The sequence below is a fragment of the Myotis nattereri genome (genome assembly GCF_964212035.1).
Source record: "Myotis nattereri genome assembly, chromosome: 12".
NCBI lineage: Eukaryota > Metazoa > Chordata > Mammalia > Chiroptera > Vespertilionidae > Myotis > Myotis nattereri.
Window position 1 is genome coordinate 82,263,569 of NC_138087.1, and position 17,168 is coordinate 82,280,736.

The 17,168-nt window shown below is 61.3% G+C and overlaps 1 protein-coding gene across 2 annotated transcripts in view; it reads right to left on the bottom strand.

The window, feature by feature from the left end:
• The window catches only part of EHMT1 (euchromatic histone lysine methyltransferase 1), a gene marked incomplete at its 5' end in the record, with an annotated part of 75,382 nt that overhangs the window by 7,398 nt on the left and 50,816 nt on the right, over positions 1 to 17,168 (bottom strand). For both annotated transcript variants that reach the window (XM_081104150.1, XM_081104149.1), the window contains 11 exons: positions 81 to 225; positions 383 to 550; positions 1,305 to 1,459; positions 2,635 to 2,739; positions 3,149 to 3,250; positions 4,118 to 4,240; positions 7,901 to 8,007; positions 9,052 to 9,134; positions 10,344 to 10,499; positions 11,781 to 12,007; positions 12,816 to 12,959. In XM_081104150.1, coding sequence (XP_080960276.1) covers positions 81 to 225; positions 383 to 550; positions 1,305 to 1,459; positions 2,635 to 2,739; positions 3,149 to 3,250; positions 4,118 to 4,240; positions 7,901 to 8,007; positions 9,052 to 9,134; positions 10,344 to 10,499; positions 11,781 to 12,007; positions 12,816 to 12,959 — 1,515 coding nt within the window. The remainder of the gene's footprint in view (positions 1 to 80; positions 226 to 382; positions 551 to 1,304; positions 1,460 to 2,634; positions 2,740 to 3,148; positions 3,251 to 4,117; positions 4,241 to 7,900; positions 8,008 to 9,051; positions 9,135 to 10,343; positions 10,500 to 11,780; positions 12,008 to 12,815; positions 12,960 to 17,168) is intronic.

Consider the following 17,168-nt stretch of genomic DNA (forward strand, 5'->3'; position numbering starts at 1 on the left):
GGAGGCAGCCCCGAGCAGGGTCCTCCTGGGAAACCCCGCCGCCCGGCCACCCGCCGCGGGCCCTGGCCCAGGACACCGACCTGCAGGTGGGTGATGTTCCTGTCGATGTTCATGGGGGACGTCACACAGCTCTGGGAGACGTACTTGTAGTTGCTGGGGCTGGGCTCGCCGTCCACGGCGTTGACGCAGGGGATGGGGATGCGCTCGTAACCGCGAGCGATGTCTCTGCCAGGGAAGGGGCGTTACTTTTGCTGTGACAGGTGCAGCCCAGGTGGGACTGAGGAGGACAGACGGCCGCCGCCGAGAGCGGCTCTCCTCACAGACCCTGCACCCATCGCCACGACACGCGACAGGACGGCCCTGGTCTCGGGACGCGCCTCACCTGCTCACCGTCTTCTCCACGGGGACGGGCCTGTCCGGGGCCGAGTCCCGCAGCGCCTTGCTCATCTGCAGGGCGTCCCACACCTGTGAGTGGAGGCTGGCGCACTGCAGGGGCGTCTCCCCCTCCTTGTTCTTCAGGTTGACGTCTGAGTCCCGGGAGAGAAAGAGGCTGAAAGGAAAAGCGTGGGCCAACAGGACATTCAGATCTGCGTTTGAGAGACAGGAAGACGTACGAAACGACTAAATCGGTGGAAACACTGAGCACACACCGCTGGCCGTGACATTTACGAGCTGGCGGACGGTGCTGGGAGGACTGGGGACTCCCCAGAGCAGCCCCCTCCTCTCCCACGCTCCCCTCCCGCAGAGTGCGAGCGGGAGGCGCTGGGAGGGCGTCGGGTTCCTGGGCATCTCCGCTCAGTGCTCCCTGACCGCCGGGAAGGCACCGTGATGGCATGAGCAGGCCCCACGCCGCGTGCCCGGCGGCGACCCCAGGCCTGACCTGGGTCAGAACCAGGCATGGGCGGCACAGGATGCCATGAGCTCCTCCTGCCCAGGGCCTCCCCCCAACATGCCCACGGTGCGGAGCTGCTGCCACGTCCCACGAGGGTGCGAGCCCTGCAGGGGCTCCCTCACGCCCGGGCAGACAGGTCACCTGGGGTCACGGGTCAGGCGGGTCCTGCTGATGAGAATGGGGTCGCGCCCAGAGTGAGCGCTGGGGGACAAAGGCCTCGGGCAGCCAAGGACTCCAAGTGGCCAGCACCAGGGGACACTGCCCCCACAGGGCGCCCCCAACAGGCTGTCCCCTCGGCCTTGGGCGACCTAGCACTCGGCGCTTTTTCACAGCAACCCTGGAGCCAGGCTGTCCCCACTGACCTCCGACCTGGGACACCCAGGCACTCCCCGGGAGCCTTGCAGGCACTCACACGACGCAGGCGTAGCGGTCTTCCCGGGCAGCGATGTGCAGCGGCGAGTCGCCGTGGATGTTCACGGCGTGCAGGTCGCACCTGGCGGCCAGCAGGATCTCGGCAATGTCCACGCAGCCCGAGAAGGCCGCCCAGTGCAGGCAGATGTTCTCCTCCTGCGGGGGCGGGGCATGAGGGCGGGGCATGAGGGCGGGGCATAGGGCGGGGGGCAGCGCGTGGTCCGAGAGGGAATGGGTCCCCAAGGGCTGTTCTCATATCAAAATGGCCCAGGACACAGCACAGCGCCTGCAGGGACCTGATCTGAGCCGCACTGGGGGGGGGGGGGGGGGGGGCAGGCCTAACAGTCACAGGCAGGGGGCGCTGTGTAAGACCCGAAAGACAGGCCGTGTGGTTCGTGAAAATGTGCTTCACAAAGCCTCTGTGAAACAGCTTCCCGTGGAAGGAAACCAGGGACTTCTGTGCTGTGCAAACAGGTCCTGTGAGGACCCAGCAGTCTCTCAGGACTCGACAGCCCTGAGCCCACAGGAACCCGAGGTGGCGGGCATCACAGCTCAGCCCACAGGGGGGCGCTGCCGCTCAGGCACAAACTCTTTGCTGCCCCTGAACCACTCTCTGCTCCACTGGCCTGCGACGTGAGCCCGGTCCCTCGGGAACTGCATGCAGGAGGCTGGGCGCCCAGGCCCCGCGGTGGGGCGCCATGTGGGTCCCCTGCCCCTGCGCATCCTAGTTCCTGCCTGTCCCACCGGGGCCGCTATCCAACACCCCAAGCCCAGACGGGAGCCACGTGTTCTCCATGACACTGGGGCCCTCAGACAAGGCGCCCCCATCTCGCTCCAAGCGCACGCACCACTCTCAGCTCCGTGAGCTTCAGAAAAGGAAGAGCAGCACGGGCACCTGTGAAGGCGGACAGAGCCACAGAGCCACAGCGCCCACCTGCCGGGGCCACAGCCAGGGCGCCCCCTGCCCACCACCCCGCTGGCTCTGGGTCCCTCAAGTCCTGGACGTTACTCAGCGCCGCCTGCTGTCACCCGACTCCACCAGCACATGCACAGGGCGCTGTGGGGGCTCTGACCACGGCCACGCTCCCTGGGCAGACACACCTGCCCTACACACTGACCATCAGTCCAGCGTCTTCCATCAGCCCCGCCCCACGGCACGGCCAACCCCTCCTCCGTCCCTCCAAGGCGGCACCTCTACCTGCCCAGGTGCAGGCGACGCCCAGGGCTCCCTGGTCCCAGCAACTGGCTGACACAAATAATAACCACAGAACCGGGCTGACTCGAGGGCGGGCCTCCCAGCCGGGCCGCCCCACCCCCGCGGTGACACTCACGTTGTCCCGGATGTTGATGTCCGAGCCCTTGGACAGCAGCAGCTTCACCAAGTCCACGTGCTTGTACTCAGTGGCCCAGATCATGGGCGTCCAGCCACCATCATCCTAATTTCAAAAGAAGGAAATTCCATCGCTGGCACAGAGGGCGATCTCCCTCGGCCTGCAGGCCACCCGTCGTGCCGTGCCGACAAGGAAACCGAAGCTCAGGGCGCTGCCCCAGGTGTCTTGGCGAGGGCAGGACAGAGCCAGGACTGGTCCCGACCGGCCCCGCAAACCCCTGAACATGCCCATGCATGCGACCAAGTCACAGGAGAAAAGAACAGCCCTGCTGCTGACCAGCCCCGCCCAGGGCCAGGGTCGGCTGGAGGCGGCCACTGCAGGGACGGTGTCTGCTCCTCCCTCTGGTCCCAGCGGCCCTGGACACTGAGCACGAAGCAAGAGCGTCGGCGAGAACTGCACATGGAGACCCGGGGTGCAGCGGGGGAGGGGCGAGGGGCGGGAGGGTGTGGCTCACCTGGCAGTTGACATCCATCTGCCCATTCGAAAGCAGGTACTGAACCACCTCGTAGTGGCCTTTCTTGGCAGCCAGGTGCAAGCAGGTGGAGCCCTCTGCATCCTGCAACACAAAGGCCACGGCTCCAGACACACCTGGACCTGCAGGCCGCCTGACGCGGGGGCGGAGGCGCTAGGAATGGGAAACCGGGGGGGGGGGGGGGGGGGGCCTTGCTCAAGGTCACAGGCCGGGACCCCAGCCCTGCCCACAGCCCAACCAGCTCTCAGTGAGTCTCCCGCCTCCGTGGTGAAGTGTTCTAAGCGTGGCGTGCTCTTGGCCACTGTTGTACATGGAACTGCTTTCTGGACTTCCTTTCTGGATGGTCCAGCAACAAGTGCGAAGAAACACACACGCCTGTGTCTGCACTGACTCTGCTCTGTTGCTGTTACTCTTCACCCGGGGATAGTTCTCATTGCTTTTTAGAGAGTGGGGGGGGGGCTGGGGAGGGAGGGGGGGAGACACACCGATGGGTCGCCTCCTGCACGTGTTCCAACCAGGGTTGAAAACTGAACCTGCAACCCAGTTACGTGCCCTTAACCGGGAATCGAACCCGAGACCCTTCAGTTCCAGGGTCGATGCTCTAACCACTGAGCCCGGCCAGGGCTCTGCACTGACTGTATCAGGCGACTCCCCTGCACACACGCATCGTTCTAACTGCTCGCTCCTGGACTAGTGGCGGTTTCTACAGGCGAGACCAGGTCTCTGTAGCATCGCTCTGCGTCTTCCTTCCCAGCTTGGACCCTTTTCTTTCTCTCCCCCGCTCACTGCAGCAGGTAGAAGGCAGCTCCCCGCCCTGCACGCAGCCCTGACAGCCGCTCTGGGTGCTGCAGGCGCAGGGACCCGGGGAGGGGGGGGGGGGGACCCGAGGCTCCGGCTCCCGAGACACTCCGCAGGGAGCTGTCCCTGCTGGGCTCTGAGCGGTGCACGCACCTTGGGGTCCACGAGGGCCCCGGCCTTGATGAGGTATTTCACTGCGTCCAGGTGGTTGTTCTCGGCCGCCTCCATCAGCGGGGTCCTCTGGTCCTCCGAGCAGGTGTCGATGTTGGCTCCTGCCTGGGGGGGGCGGGGGGGGGAGACAGTGGCGAGTGGGAAGCGGCTCCTGCAGCCACCCCCGGGGAGGACGGGGCGCCTAGCACGCTTCACTCTCGAATGGAAAGATCGCCCGGCTGCGCTCGTCCTTCCCACTGCGCAGCCTGGTTGTACTTTCCCATCGAACGCGAAGACCTAGCTATCGCCATCACAACTCTGGCTCACGAGGAGCGTTCACTTCTAAATGAATTGGACAGAAATGTCACAGCACAGCCAGGGCAGCACCTTCAGAAATGAGGAGGAAGGCGACAGCCCCTAAAACCGCAAAGGGGTGCAGAGGGGCCCCCACGAGGCCGCAGGAGGTGCTGAGGTGACCTGCATGACCGCAGGACACCTGCTCAGCATCGCCCGGCCCATTCTCTGGAATCCTCGCCAAAATACACAGAACCTTCCGTGTATTGTGCAGCGATTGCTAGTTTTTCCGAAAGAGCGTGAACCTGAGAAACCACGGGGCGGGTGCACAGGCCACGCTCTGAGTCTGACACACGGGCGGCCCAACTTTGAGCTGGTCACGAGCGAGAGGCGAAGGGCGTGGCAGCTGAAACCCACAGGGGGAGGAAGCATCACACCTTAGACCGGTGGACACACAGCTAATATTTCGTTTCTAAAATAAATATTTGCCATGGGACAGGCTGAGCGTGCTGTTGTTACTTTCAGCCGTTAAAACACAGAACGAACCTGGAACGGCTCACGTGGAAACCGAGACTGACAGAGACACGCTCCTTCCCCAGGTCAGAGGTCAGAGGCCGGCGCAACAGGTAAGACACGGGCACGGGCACAAGGTCGATTTCCAAAACACAAAAGCTCAAAGCCAAGGAGGGCGGCCCGTCCGAGAGCCCAGTCAGCCCAGAACCCCACAGCAGCTGATTTTAATGATGAACTTGACACACGACATGCGATAGCCGGACATGCGATAAGCAGAGCGCGTGGCTGCGCAGCTCCTGAGGCCGGGGCTGCACTGGGGGGGGCAGCGCCCTCTGCAGGTCAAAGCCGGCGCTGTCTGCAAACTGGACGCCTGTATTGGCAGTACTCCTCCTTGCGCCCAAATTCCCAGTGAGGACACAGGCCACCGAAGGCGGGAGCTGCACGTGGGGGGCCCTCTGCACAGGGCCTGAGTCTGGGAGTCTGGGAGGGTAAGAGTGGGGCTGATGACCCAGAGCTGAGCTCGAGGGGGCACGGCCTGAAGGTCAGGGGTCAGAGGGCCAGGCCTTCCCGAGACTCTGGGTCCAGGTTTGAGGAGTGGTTTGGATGGACCAAAAAACCAGCTCTCGGAGTGCTCGCCCGAAAGCAGAGCTGGCCAGCGACTGGCTTCACACACAGCACCGAGGCCTCCTAGGAACACCAGCAACCCACGACTGACTCCAGGACAGCCCAGCGGAGAGCAGTCACCACCAGAGAAGCGAGGGCGGCCGAGAGAGAAGCCAAACACTCTGAGAAGCAGACACAGGAGAGAGTGAGGCCAGCAGGTGCCCAACTGCCCGGCTCCGTCACCCAGAGGAACAGACCTCCAGGACAGACGCCCGTGGGGACAGCACCAGACGCGGAGCAGGCCCGGCCCCGTGTCCCCCAAGTGCTCCCTGCCCAAGTGCATGAGGTGAGACACCTGTGCGAGAGCGCACAGCCCTCGGCCGCTCCCTGGCTGGAGCCTGTGACGGCTGGAAAACACCTGACCTCTGAGAAAAGCTCAGGCGCGCGCACTCAGAGCTGGAGCAGAGCACAGAAATCCCAGACAGCGTGAGGCCCAATGCAGCCGGAACGGAGCAGGCAGAGCCGCGGACAGACGGAGCCGTGGCCAGGGCCGCTGCGGGGGCCACCCGTGGTCCAGGACACCCAGTGCTGTCCCACGTGCTGCCCACGCAGGCAGGGTGTCCCCAGTGCTGGCCCAAGGCTGCGGCCAGATGCTGTCACTCACACGGCCACCCAGCCAAGCCCCGAGTCCCAGGAGCACACCTTCCTTTCGCTCAGTGTTGTCACCTGTATCCAAACAGCCACACGTGACAGCACCCACGCAGCAGAGCGCCGGACGAAACCACACGCCTCCACAGGCTGCGATGCTGGGACGGAGCAGGCGCCTGCCCGTCAGGCAGGGACCTGGGTGTTCCTTCTCAGAGCTGCCTCGGGGCTGAGGGGGCGCACAAGGCCAGAGCCGACCCAGGGGAGATCACCCCCCCACACAAAAGCTGAACCTCCAAAAACAGCACCCGGGAGCTCCCGGTAAACAGGACTAAACCTGCCCCCTCTCCTCGGGAACCCCGGGAAAGCTGCCTGATTGGAGGAGAAGGAAGTACAGAAAGCACAGCCCTGACGCCATCACACTCATCACCGCGCTGAGTGCCCTCGGAGGGCTGGGTGGCTCCAACTACAACCAAAGGCGTTAGAGACAAGCTGAGCGGCAGAAATGACAGCCTTTACCAGACTCGAGGCTCCTCTACACAGAGACTGCAAGCGGAGCGAACAGCTCGCCACGTGCTGCCCACGCAGCCATGTCCAAACAGAGGCTCTTCGCCCGTGACAGAGCTGGGGAGGCCGAGGAGCTCGGCTGGGGCCCGGGCAGCCAGCCCACAGGTGTGTCTCCTTTAAGGCGGCTCCGGGTTCAAGGCGCCAGATCCTGCTCAGTGCTGTACTTGCCGCCTCTGTGGGCCAGGGAGAAGAAGAGGTGCCCAGGGCACCCCCGGAGAACGCGACCCGGCTACAGCCGTGCGACAGGCACAGGGGAGGGAAGGAGAGCAGGCAAGTCCTGCCCTGTCAGTGCCTCGCGGCTCCCACAGAGCATGCGCTGGTGACAGCAACGTTGGGGCCCAACGGAACAGCGGAACCCGCGGATCTCAGACAGTGACGAGGCCCCTGAGAACCCACCAGCAGCATATGGCACTTTCCTTGAACTATAAAGAGCAACCACCAGGCATTTTTTGGAAAACCTCTAGATAAAAAAGAGCAAAACAGATGCAAAAAATTCAAAGTGACCGTCAGTGATGTGGTCAGAGGACAAGGAAGGACTGCGGCTCCAGAGAGAGGCTCGGAGCCAGGACGCAGACCGACAGCACCCCTGCAGGAGCGGAGGGAGGCGGGATGAGGCCTGGCTGCAGACCGGGAAGGGGAGAGGGGCCCGCAGAAACCCTGGGACCGGAGCTACGGGGCAGGGCTGGGGACCGCCGGAGACCAGCAGACACTGGGCCAGGAATCTGCAGAGCTCTGGGCGCAGACGCGGGAGCCCCTGGCCCCGTGGGTCACAGGGGTCCCCTGAAGCCTGGGCAGAGGACAGGAAGCACAGAAGGGTCAGAAGCAACCAGTGGGCTCCAGGAAGCAGGCCCAGCCAGTCGGGGGGCGGGTCCCAAGTGACGGTGCAGGGATGGCGTCACAGTCTGCAGTCAGGAGGGAATTAGCAGGTACAGACGCCTCGGCCCTCGGAGACGCCGGCAATGCTAATTCTGGGCGTTTACATGGCCTCACCGGCACTCACACGCTGATTGAAACAGTGGGCGACACACCCCAGTGAGGACCGGGAAGGGTGAGCCCGACGGGGCCGGACCCCCCCCCCCCCCCCCCGCCACACACACGGGTCAGGAGGTATCTTGACCGAGCCCAGCACCAGGGGAGGCGGGGCAGCCTGCAGCCCACACGCACCTGGATCAGCATGTGGCAGATGTCCACGTGGCCGGCCTCCGCCGCCGCGTGCAGGGGGGACCGCTTGCCCTGGTGCTCCATCTTGAAGTTGGGGTCAATCCCGTCAACTGTGAACAAACAGGTTTGACTGCTTATTTTGGAGCCGGCATGAATTCCCGGCAACAGGCCGTCTTCAGGCACCTGCACTACTGACTGGGCCACCGCTGGGGGGAAGGGGGGCGGCGGCAGCACCTGGTCTGGTGGAGACCGGCTCGAAGGGAGCTGTTCAGAGTCTCTGCATCACCGAGGGGAGGCTGTCGGAAGCCACCTGTCCATACAAATCCTTGCCCTTTAGCCCCTGGCTACCCTGGGCCCCAGTAACTGCCACAGGTGAAAGTTCAAACAACTTTTAGTTTTATTTTTTTATATATTTTTATTGATTTCAGAGAGAAAGGGAGTGGGAAGGAGAAAGAGAGATAGAAACATTAATGATGAGAGAGAATCACGGATTGGCTGCCTCCTGCACGCCCCACACTGGGGATCGAGCCCGCAGCCCGGGCATGTGCCCCGACTGGGAATAGAGCTGTGACCTCCTGGTTCACAGGTTGATGCTCCACCACTGAGCCACCCGGCCAGGCTCAATACAACTTTTAGAGCAAACTGTTAAATTTCTCTCCTGATTTACTGTGAAATGAAGAGAGTTCTAATCACCTTTTCAGCCCAGAGAAAGCAGGCCCAGAGCTGGGAGCTCAGAATGCAGCCGTGAGGAGGTGGGGACCTCGACGTCCACCCCACAGGGCACCCCTACAGACGCAGGTGCAGGGCGGCTCCACATTCAAGGTGGGGGTCCCTGTCGCGCCCGCACCGCCCAGCACCGCGGCCAGCTCACCTGGCTAAGCCTGCATGTCTTCTTACTGTAATAATCAGGCATTCAATTCCTTGTTAAAATGAGAGATTCCTAGAGAGGACCCCCACTCCGATGGACAAGTGCATGTGAGCAGCGTGAACTGCTCCAACCTCGTGAGGAAGGAGTGACTGGTGTCTGCTCCCTGAGGACCGGGGCCAGCGGGGCTGGTGGGCCAGGGAATGTGGGGGGAGGAGCGGGGGGGGGGGGGGGCAGACCAGGGAGGGAGCAGCGGGAGAGATGGGGTCTGCGGAGTGCGGGCACTCACCCAGCATGAGGAGCACCTTCTGCAGCTCCCCTTGCCTGGCAGAGAAGTACAGCTGCTTGGGGTGGAAGCGAAGCTTCTTGGGTCTGTGGGGAGAGCACAGGACGCTGTCAGCACCGGCCCACCTGCCGCCACTCATGACGTCTGCCTGTTGACTCCTCCAGGTCAAGGGCCCCAAAACCCCAGGCTCGAGGCATCGCACACCACAAACAAAACACAAGCCACTGCCTTCTCCATCCAGCAGGACAGGGCTCCTGGGTCCTGTGCACGGGGAGGACAGGATCGTCGGGCACAGAGCTCCCCCCGGCCACTGAGGCCGGGCGCTGACGAGGCCTGACTCCAAGTGGCCGTGCGCCCGGCCTCAGTGCAGTCTCTCCAGCGTTTAACTCCCCGAGGCGGCCAGGCCCTGAGCCAGGGTCACGAAGCTGAGGGTGACACCATGGCCTAAGCCAGGGGTCCTCCAATGACAGCCCGCGGGCCACATGCAAATACAAAGATTGTATTTGTTCCCGTTTTGTTTTTTTACTTCAAAATAAGATACGTGCAGTGTGCACAGGAATTTGTTCATAGTTTTTTTTTAAACTATAGTCCGGCCCTCCAACGGTCTGAGGGACAGTGAACTGGCCCCGTTTAAGAAGTTTGAGGACCCCTGGCCCAAGCGGTGTGTGAGCCCTAGAGAGGACCCCAGCCACGTCCGCACCAGACTGAGGGAGGCGCAGCTGACCTCAGCACTGACACCGCGGCTCCCGGCTGCACGCTCCGGACCCACCCCTTTCCCCCAGGGCCCCGGCGCCCTCACTGGTGATGCTGGACGTTTGCCCAGAAGCCCCGTGCTCACTGGCCAGGGCACTGTGGCCCCTGCAGGGCAGGAGGGGCTGCACACACAGCCGGCAGGCGGGCCTGAGGGGCCACGGCCAGCGGCGCTGGTGCTGGGCCCCAGGGGCAACAGCAGGCCAGCAGCTCGCCGGGAGGAAATGGCTCACGGCCGAGACTGGCTCAGTGTGATGGGGTAACGCGCAATCTTCCTGCAACAGGTGGGAGCGTGTGCACTGTCCTGCTGGACGACCACCACCAGTGACCTCCCGGGAGCCCCGCAGCCCGGCGGGCAGATGCCGGGAAGAGCGGTAGTGGCGAGAATGGGAAGCGGCAGGGACATGAGGGCCCAGCGTGCCAACAGCCTGGAGGTGACACCACAGGTTTGGGGAGCGCGGGGCGGGGAGGGAGGCGGCTCTGGGAGGGGAGGTGGGCGCGGAGGTGTGGGTGGCCCCGAGCAAGCCCAAAAGCACAGTCCTTACTTCTCCGAGTCCAGAGCGATGAGTGCACTTTCCAGGGTCTCCTTCCCGGGTCCCGACTTTGCCAGCCCGGCCGGCCCTGCGGTGTCGAAGCTCTCGGGCACCTGGGCAGCCGCGCTCTGCGGCTTGTCGTCCTCTGAGAGCGGAGGGCCCACAGCGCTTCAGGGAGGAGGGGCACGTGAGAGGCAGAGTTGTGGGGAGCCCCGAAAACCTCCCTCCATGCGGAGACCAATGAAAACAGAATGCGTTTCCTGGGCCCCTAAGCACGCTGCTTTTGTGAGGGTGAGCCCCCCCCCTGAGCCCCCCCTCCCCCCCCGAGAGCCGGGATCAGCATCAAGTCCTAGCGACAGGACACTCCCGGACATCTGGTCCCCTGCCCACATCTGCTTTTGTGCACGAGCTCCAGGCTGAGCCTACGGGCCCACTGCCCCACGTTACGGCTCTGCGGGTCTGAAAGGCGTCCACTTTTCTAGCTGGATTCTGCAGCAGGGGCACGGCAGCCTATTCTGAGATGTCCATCTTATCTCATTCTCTCAGGGACTCCTTGTCTCTCAGCTGGTTTTTTAATCCTCAACCAAAAATATGTTTTCATTGATTTGAGAGAGAGAGGGAGAGAAACACTGACCGGTTGCCTCCCACAGGTGCCCTGACCAGGAATCAACTTGCACCTTTGGGTGTCCGGGAGAAGGTTAGAGCTGAGCTGCCCGGCCAGGGCTTCTATTAGATTCTTTTAGAAAGGAACATATAGGCTCCCAATATGAAGTCTGGTCTTTTACATTCTTTCTTTCCTGTGTTCAGCTAGGGCCTTCAAAACATAAAGCTGTGGCAGAGACAGCATCCGCTGACTCTAATGCTCCGCATCACGTGTGTACACATGCATATGCATGTACAGGCATGTAGTGACATAAAGGTACACATGTGTATAGAGAGGTACGCCTATGCATAAACATGCAAACATATGTACATGCATACAGGTGCAAACACATGTACATATGTGCATGAACACACATGGATATGTGTAGACATACACAGATATATACGTACACACATGTGTACAGACATGTAAAAACGTGGGTGTTACGAACACACCTACATGTATAGACATGCACACACATGTATAGGTGCACACAGATGTGTATAGATGTGTACGGACATGTACAATGTAAAGATGTTTCCGACGTACACAGCTACCCACAGAGAAATATGCTACCCCCAGAAAACACTACGATGTCACATCAATTTGGACGGTGAGATACTGGCTCAAAACAGGAAGGTGAATCTAGGAAAGCAGCCCCGGAGGAGACCACTGGGCATCCCGGCGCGTCTGTGGTGTCAGGGGCCAGAGTGGTCAGCGGGGAGGCCAGGACAAGCAGCGCACCAACCACCATGGCAGACGGACACGTCTCAGGTGCGCCACCTGCTCGGCTGGATGGCACCTACCTGCCTGTGGTGGTGTCGGCCCGGCCCTCCCCGGCGGAGCTCTTCTCCTGCCCCGGGGCCAGGGTCACGGTGGAGGTCGTGTCGGCCTTGGCGATGGTCACCTCCCGGGCCTTGGAGGTGTCCTCCCCGCAGTGGGGGCAGTAGCTGGCGTTGCTGACACGGGAGGCGCAGTCCTTGTGGAAGCGGTGCGAGATGCTGCTCTCAGGCTGGCACTCCATGAAGCTGCCCTGGGCGGGAAAGCGAGGGTCGTGCTTTAAAGGAGGCTGGTATGCAGAAAAGCAGATGCTGTGACGGAGCCCGAGGGAGGCCAGCAGGGGGGCCCTGGAATCCTGCCGGCGTGTGGCCTTCACCAGGCCCCCCCGCACCCCAAGCCGCGGCCGGGTTCTCTGCCGTCTGCACTTGGGCGAGGCCACCTACGGCCCGAGCAGGACCACGGGGGACAGGCCAGAAAGCACAGGCAGCCAAGCGGAGGAGGAGGGCGCTCAGACACTCATCTGCAGAGGCCCCTCAGCCCCTGGCACGCAGTGGCCTCAGGCAAGGCCTCTGGGTGGCACAAAGGGCGAGCTGGAGACCAAAGAACACACAGAAGCGGCTTCCCTCCTCCCCACCAGAAGCAAAGCGCACGTTGCAGACGGGAAGGCAGAGGGTGGCATCCACAGCCGCCCCGCAGGATGCGGGAGGCACTGAGCACCAGAGGGCACGGGTGTTTGTGGGAGAAGTGACTATGGAAGACGACCCAGGAGCAACAGGAGGTGAGGGCAGCAGCAGCAGAGCGGGCCCTTGCTAGGGCGGGCTGTGCACTCACATGGGCGCCCAGAGCCTGCCGCCCAGGCCCCGTTGCCCCTGGAGGCCGAGGCCACGGGCAGGAGGAAGGGGGCGTGCTGTGTGTGCGCGTGTGTGTAAGAGAGTGTGCGCGCACGCACAGACCTCAGATGACCCCAGACTCGGAAGCTGCGGGGCCGCACCTGCCGCGCCTGCACTGGGAGCAGACAGGTGCCGGCCGAGGCCGCTGGCTGCGGGCGAGCGGGCGCTTACCGCCGTGCAGAAGTAGCCGCAGCCGGGGCAGCACTGGTGCTTCACCATCCGGCCCCGGTGGTCTTCACACAGCACCAGGAGCGGCGCCTTGCTGGACGGGCGCATCAGCTCGTGCTTGACCACGCTGTTGGTGCACCTGCCCAGCTGCAATCAGACAACACAGGTCAGCGACCGAGCCCCCAGGAGGCTGAGCGGAGGCGAGTCCAGGGCGGACCTTGAGCACCGATGTGGGGTCGAGAGCACACGTGCCCCAGAGAGGACAACCGCGTGACGGGTAGCCACGCAGTGTCAGAGCAGCCGCTGGTTAACTCGGCAAAATCGAACAGAACATCCTGAGCAAGTTGGGGTCTATGCTGAGCAAAAAAAAAGACGCGTACCAGTCAGGCAGGCAGGTAGGCTGGAGCACGAGGTTAGGGGCCGGCAGCAGGGAGCAGAGAGAGTCCCTGAACCCTGCACGCAGTCGGGACACCAGAGCCAAGGCCACACCCAGGCTGCAGACGATGGGTGACCAGTTAGCTACAGATGACGGGCCTGGGACGCAGCCCAGACAGGTGCCTACCAGCAGCAGCCCACCTGAGGCCTGACCAGGGCCTTACTTCCTGCCCAGTGACTGATCAGCTGACCCAGCCCCCCTTCCTCCCCACCAAGCACATCCGGATAAAAGGAAGCCAGTGAGTCATGGGCCTCACACCCGATGACCCCCGAGGGGTGGCTGCCCAGGGACGCTGAGGCGGGCAGAGCAGGGCACACCTGGTGAGAGAAGCACGGAGACGGGCAGAGCGGGAGGAACAGGCACCAGCCCTGGAGAGCAGACCCGGCGGCTCCAAAGCGGGAACAAACACAAGCCCCCAGAACTGGGAGGCAGGTGGGAGGCGAGGATTTCCACAGAAGTGCTCCGGGTAGAAGGCAGTTCCGACAGTCGAGCAACAAGTCAAAAATGTACAAGAGGAAGCAAAGCTCCAGACGGAGGGACAGGCATGTCCCTACCCCAAGACGACCCACCAGGGCCCCACAGCCAAGGCGCCCCAGCATCCAGGACCCCACCACGAGGACGAAGGCAGGCTGAGGGCCTGCAGAGAAGACAAAGCAGGGCCACACCAGCAAACCAGAAGGAGAGGGTCTCGGTGCCCACAGGGAACACGTCAGGCCTGGACAGTGCTGCTCAGTGCTTAGAGCGCCAGCCCCAGACCTAAGGCCCGGATTCGATTCTGGCCAAGAGCACGTACCTGGGTTGCAGGCTCATCCTGGTCCTGGTCAGGGTGCATGTGATGAGGCAACCCACCCACGTGTCTCTCTGCCAGCGAAGTTTCTCTTGCTCACTCTCTCTGCCCCCCACTTTCCTCCCTCCCTCTCTAAAAATCAATGGAAAATATATCCTTGGGTGAGGGGAAAGGAAATGAAAGGGAAGGGGAAGGGGAAGGGGAAGGGGAAGGGGAAGGGGAAGGGGAAGGGGAAGGGGAGGGGGAGGGGAAGGGGAAGGGGAAGGGGAAGGGGAGGGGGAGGGGAGGGGGAAAGGAAAGGGAAGGGGGAGGGGAGGGGAGGGGGAGGAGGAGGGGAGGGGAAGGGGAGGGGAGGGAAAGCACAAACGCACGAGAGACAGCTAACCTGAGTCCCGGGTAAGAGAAACACAGCGAGCAGGACCGGGCTCAGGCGCTCGGCACGGAGAGTGTGGATTTGGACCCGCCGTCAGCAGACGCAGGAGTCGACAGAGAAAGACCTGGACGGCCCAGGTATCTATCTCACCATCAGCCGAGACGGGAGGAAATGCAAAGGGAAACGCCAGAATAAAACGTGCTCACACGCACCCTCCACAAAGAGGGAGACGCCACCCAGTCTGAAACGGGGAAGCGAAATCAGCTAAACCTGAGACACAAAGGAAAGAAGAGGGGCAGCTGGCAGCTGTGAGACAAGTCGCACCCCAACACGGGCACCCGAGCCCAGAGCCGGAGAGAGAACAGGCTGAAAAGTAAACTGCTACAGGCAAGAATTTTCTAGGAATAAGCAGCTCACAGAACTCTCACGAGGATCAACACCACGAGAAAAACAAAAGAGCAGCACCACCACCCCTCGGCCAAAGATGGGGGACCCGGCGGCGGCCAGGGCCTCCCACACGCACAGGAACCAGGTCAGACAGCTCCGCGCGTCGCCAGGAGCCCCCGAGTCACCCGGCCAACGCCGCAAGTGCTGACCGCTCTCCACGAAAACACCTGCCAGAAGTGAAGGCAACACATGGACTTTTCACACATGCCAAAGGGAGAATCCACGATGAGCAGGCTGCCGCCAGGAAAAGATAAACACAGACGCAGGGTCTTCGGACACGAGGGGATGACCCGAGGGAGCCGGGACCTGCGCAAGGCCCGAAGCTGCACGTGACAGAGGCTGCGTGTCCGTCCGTCTGAAAGCCAGAGGGCGAGTTAAGGCAACGGCAGCCGCGTGCGGTGGGACGGCAGCAACACGAAACTAAAACGTGGACAAGACAGGAGGGAGAGCTCAGCCATATAAGATGGTACGTGAAGTGGTACAGCACCAACTGAAGGGAAATCTCAGGGCAACCACTAAAAACGTTAGAAAAAGACCCAAATAATAAAGCCAACCATGGAATAAATTACAATCACAAGACATTCCAAAGCAAAAGGCTCACCATGAAGAAAAAGGAGTAGCAGATGGCCTCGTCTTAACTCCAGCAAAGTATTAGCTGTGATCTGACTCCATCCCTGATCACATTAAATGAGGATGCCCACGCCAACCATGAAACAACAGGGACCGCACCTCGCATAGAAGACTAACCCCATGTGCTATGCAGAGTCACTACAAACGTGAGGGTGGAGCTGGCGAGGGCAGGTGCCTCCACGGGGAGCCGGCGTTTTACTGGTGACCCAACGCGCGGGTGTCACAGCGCAGAGACGGAGGGAGGCTGTTCGCGAGACCACAGGGCCTGGGCTGCAGAGCCGGCACCAGCAGGACCAGCTCGCAGGGCGGAACCCGAGACCCACCAGAGGCCCAAGCAGCAGGCCCCTGGCCGGGTGGGGTTCCTCGGTTGCATGCACCTGTCAGGCCGAGAACAACGCACAGGTGACGGCCTGTGTGTGGGTCGGCCTCGTTAAAGCTCTCTCCTCCTTCTGGCACCCCTATAATTCGGATGTTGGTTCACTTGAAGTTGTCCCAGAGGCTCCTTACACTATCTTCATATTTTTTTAATCTTTTTTCTTTTGTTCTTCTGATGGGGTATTTTTTGCTTCCTCATATTCCAAATCATTGATTTGATTCTCAGAATCCTCTACTCTACTGTTGAATCCCTGTAAATTATTACTTATTTCAGTCAGTGTGTGCTTCATTTCTGACTGGTCCTTTTTCATATCTTGGACATTCTGAGATCCATGAGTAATCTCGTAACCATGGTTTTGAACTCTGTATCCCGTAGTTTGCTTGCTTCCATTTCTTTCATTTGTGACATGTTTGTCTCTGCATTTTGGCTGCTCCCGTGTTTGTTTCTAAGTATCACGTAGAGATGCTATGTGTCCTGGAGGTGGCAGAGTGGTCTTGTGTAGTATGTGTCCTGTAGGCCCGGTGGCTCAGCCTGTGTGGGCTGTGTGCACAGTCTCTTAGCTGAGCCTTGATTGCTGTTGGAGTCATTGGGAGGAGTTGACCTCCAGGCCAATTGGCTGTGAGGACCAGCTGCAACTACAATGGGAGAGCTGCTGTGCAGGAGACATCCCTATGGAGCAGGACTGGCTTCATATGGAGCAGTGGGGCTTTGGTGCTGAGTCTGCCCCTTGTGGGTGTGCAGAGTTGTAAATCTGGTATAGTCTGAAGCTGTCATGCTGGTGCACTGGCTCTAGGGCATCCCGGGTGGTGCAAAGTCAGCCACTGCCTGGGGCCACTTGGCAGGAGCTACAGAGAGATCTGCAGATTCCTCCTATTTGTATTTGGCCTGGAGGTGCCCAAATGAGGCCCAGCTGTGAAGCAAGGCAGGCTGGTGCTAGTGCCAGGGCTTAAGCCTTTAATTGATGGGTTTGGGGCATGCTGACCCAGAAGCAGCTTGTTTGAGAGATTTTAGCAAAGTCTGAAGCCTGAGCCAGGACAGGCCATTCATATGGAAAAACTGCTCAGAGACTATCTCCCTCCCAATTAAAAAAAAGAAACCACCAACACAGGTGGGTTTCAGACCAGCCCTTTCCACGCCTCATCCCTCCTACCAGTCTCCATGTGCTTTCTTCTTTCTCTAGTTGTAGGACTTGCATTCAGCCAGCTTTCAGGTGGTTCTCAGTGATAATTGTTCCGTATTTTAGTTGTAATTTTGATGTAGTTGTGAGAGGTGGTAAGTACAGGTGTTTACCTACACCATGATCTTGG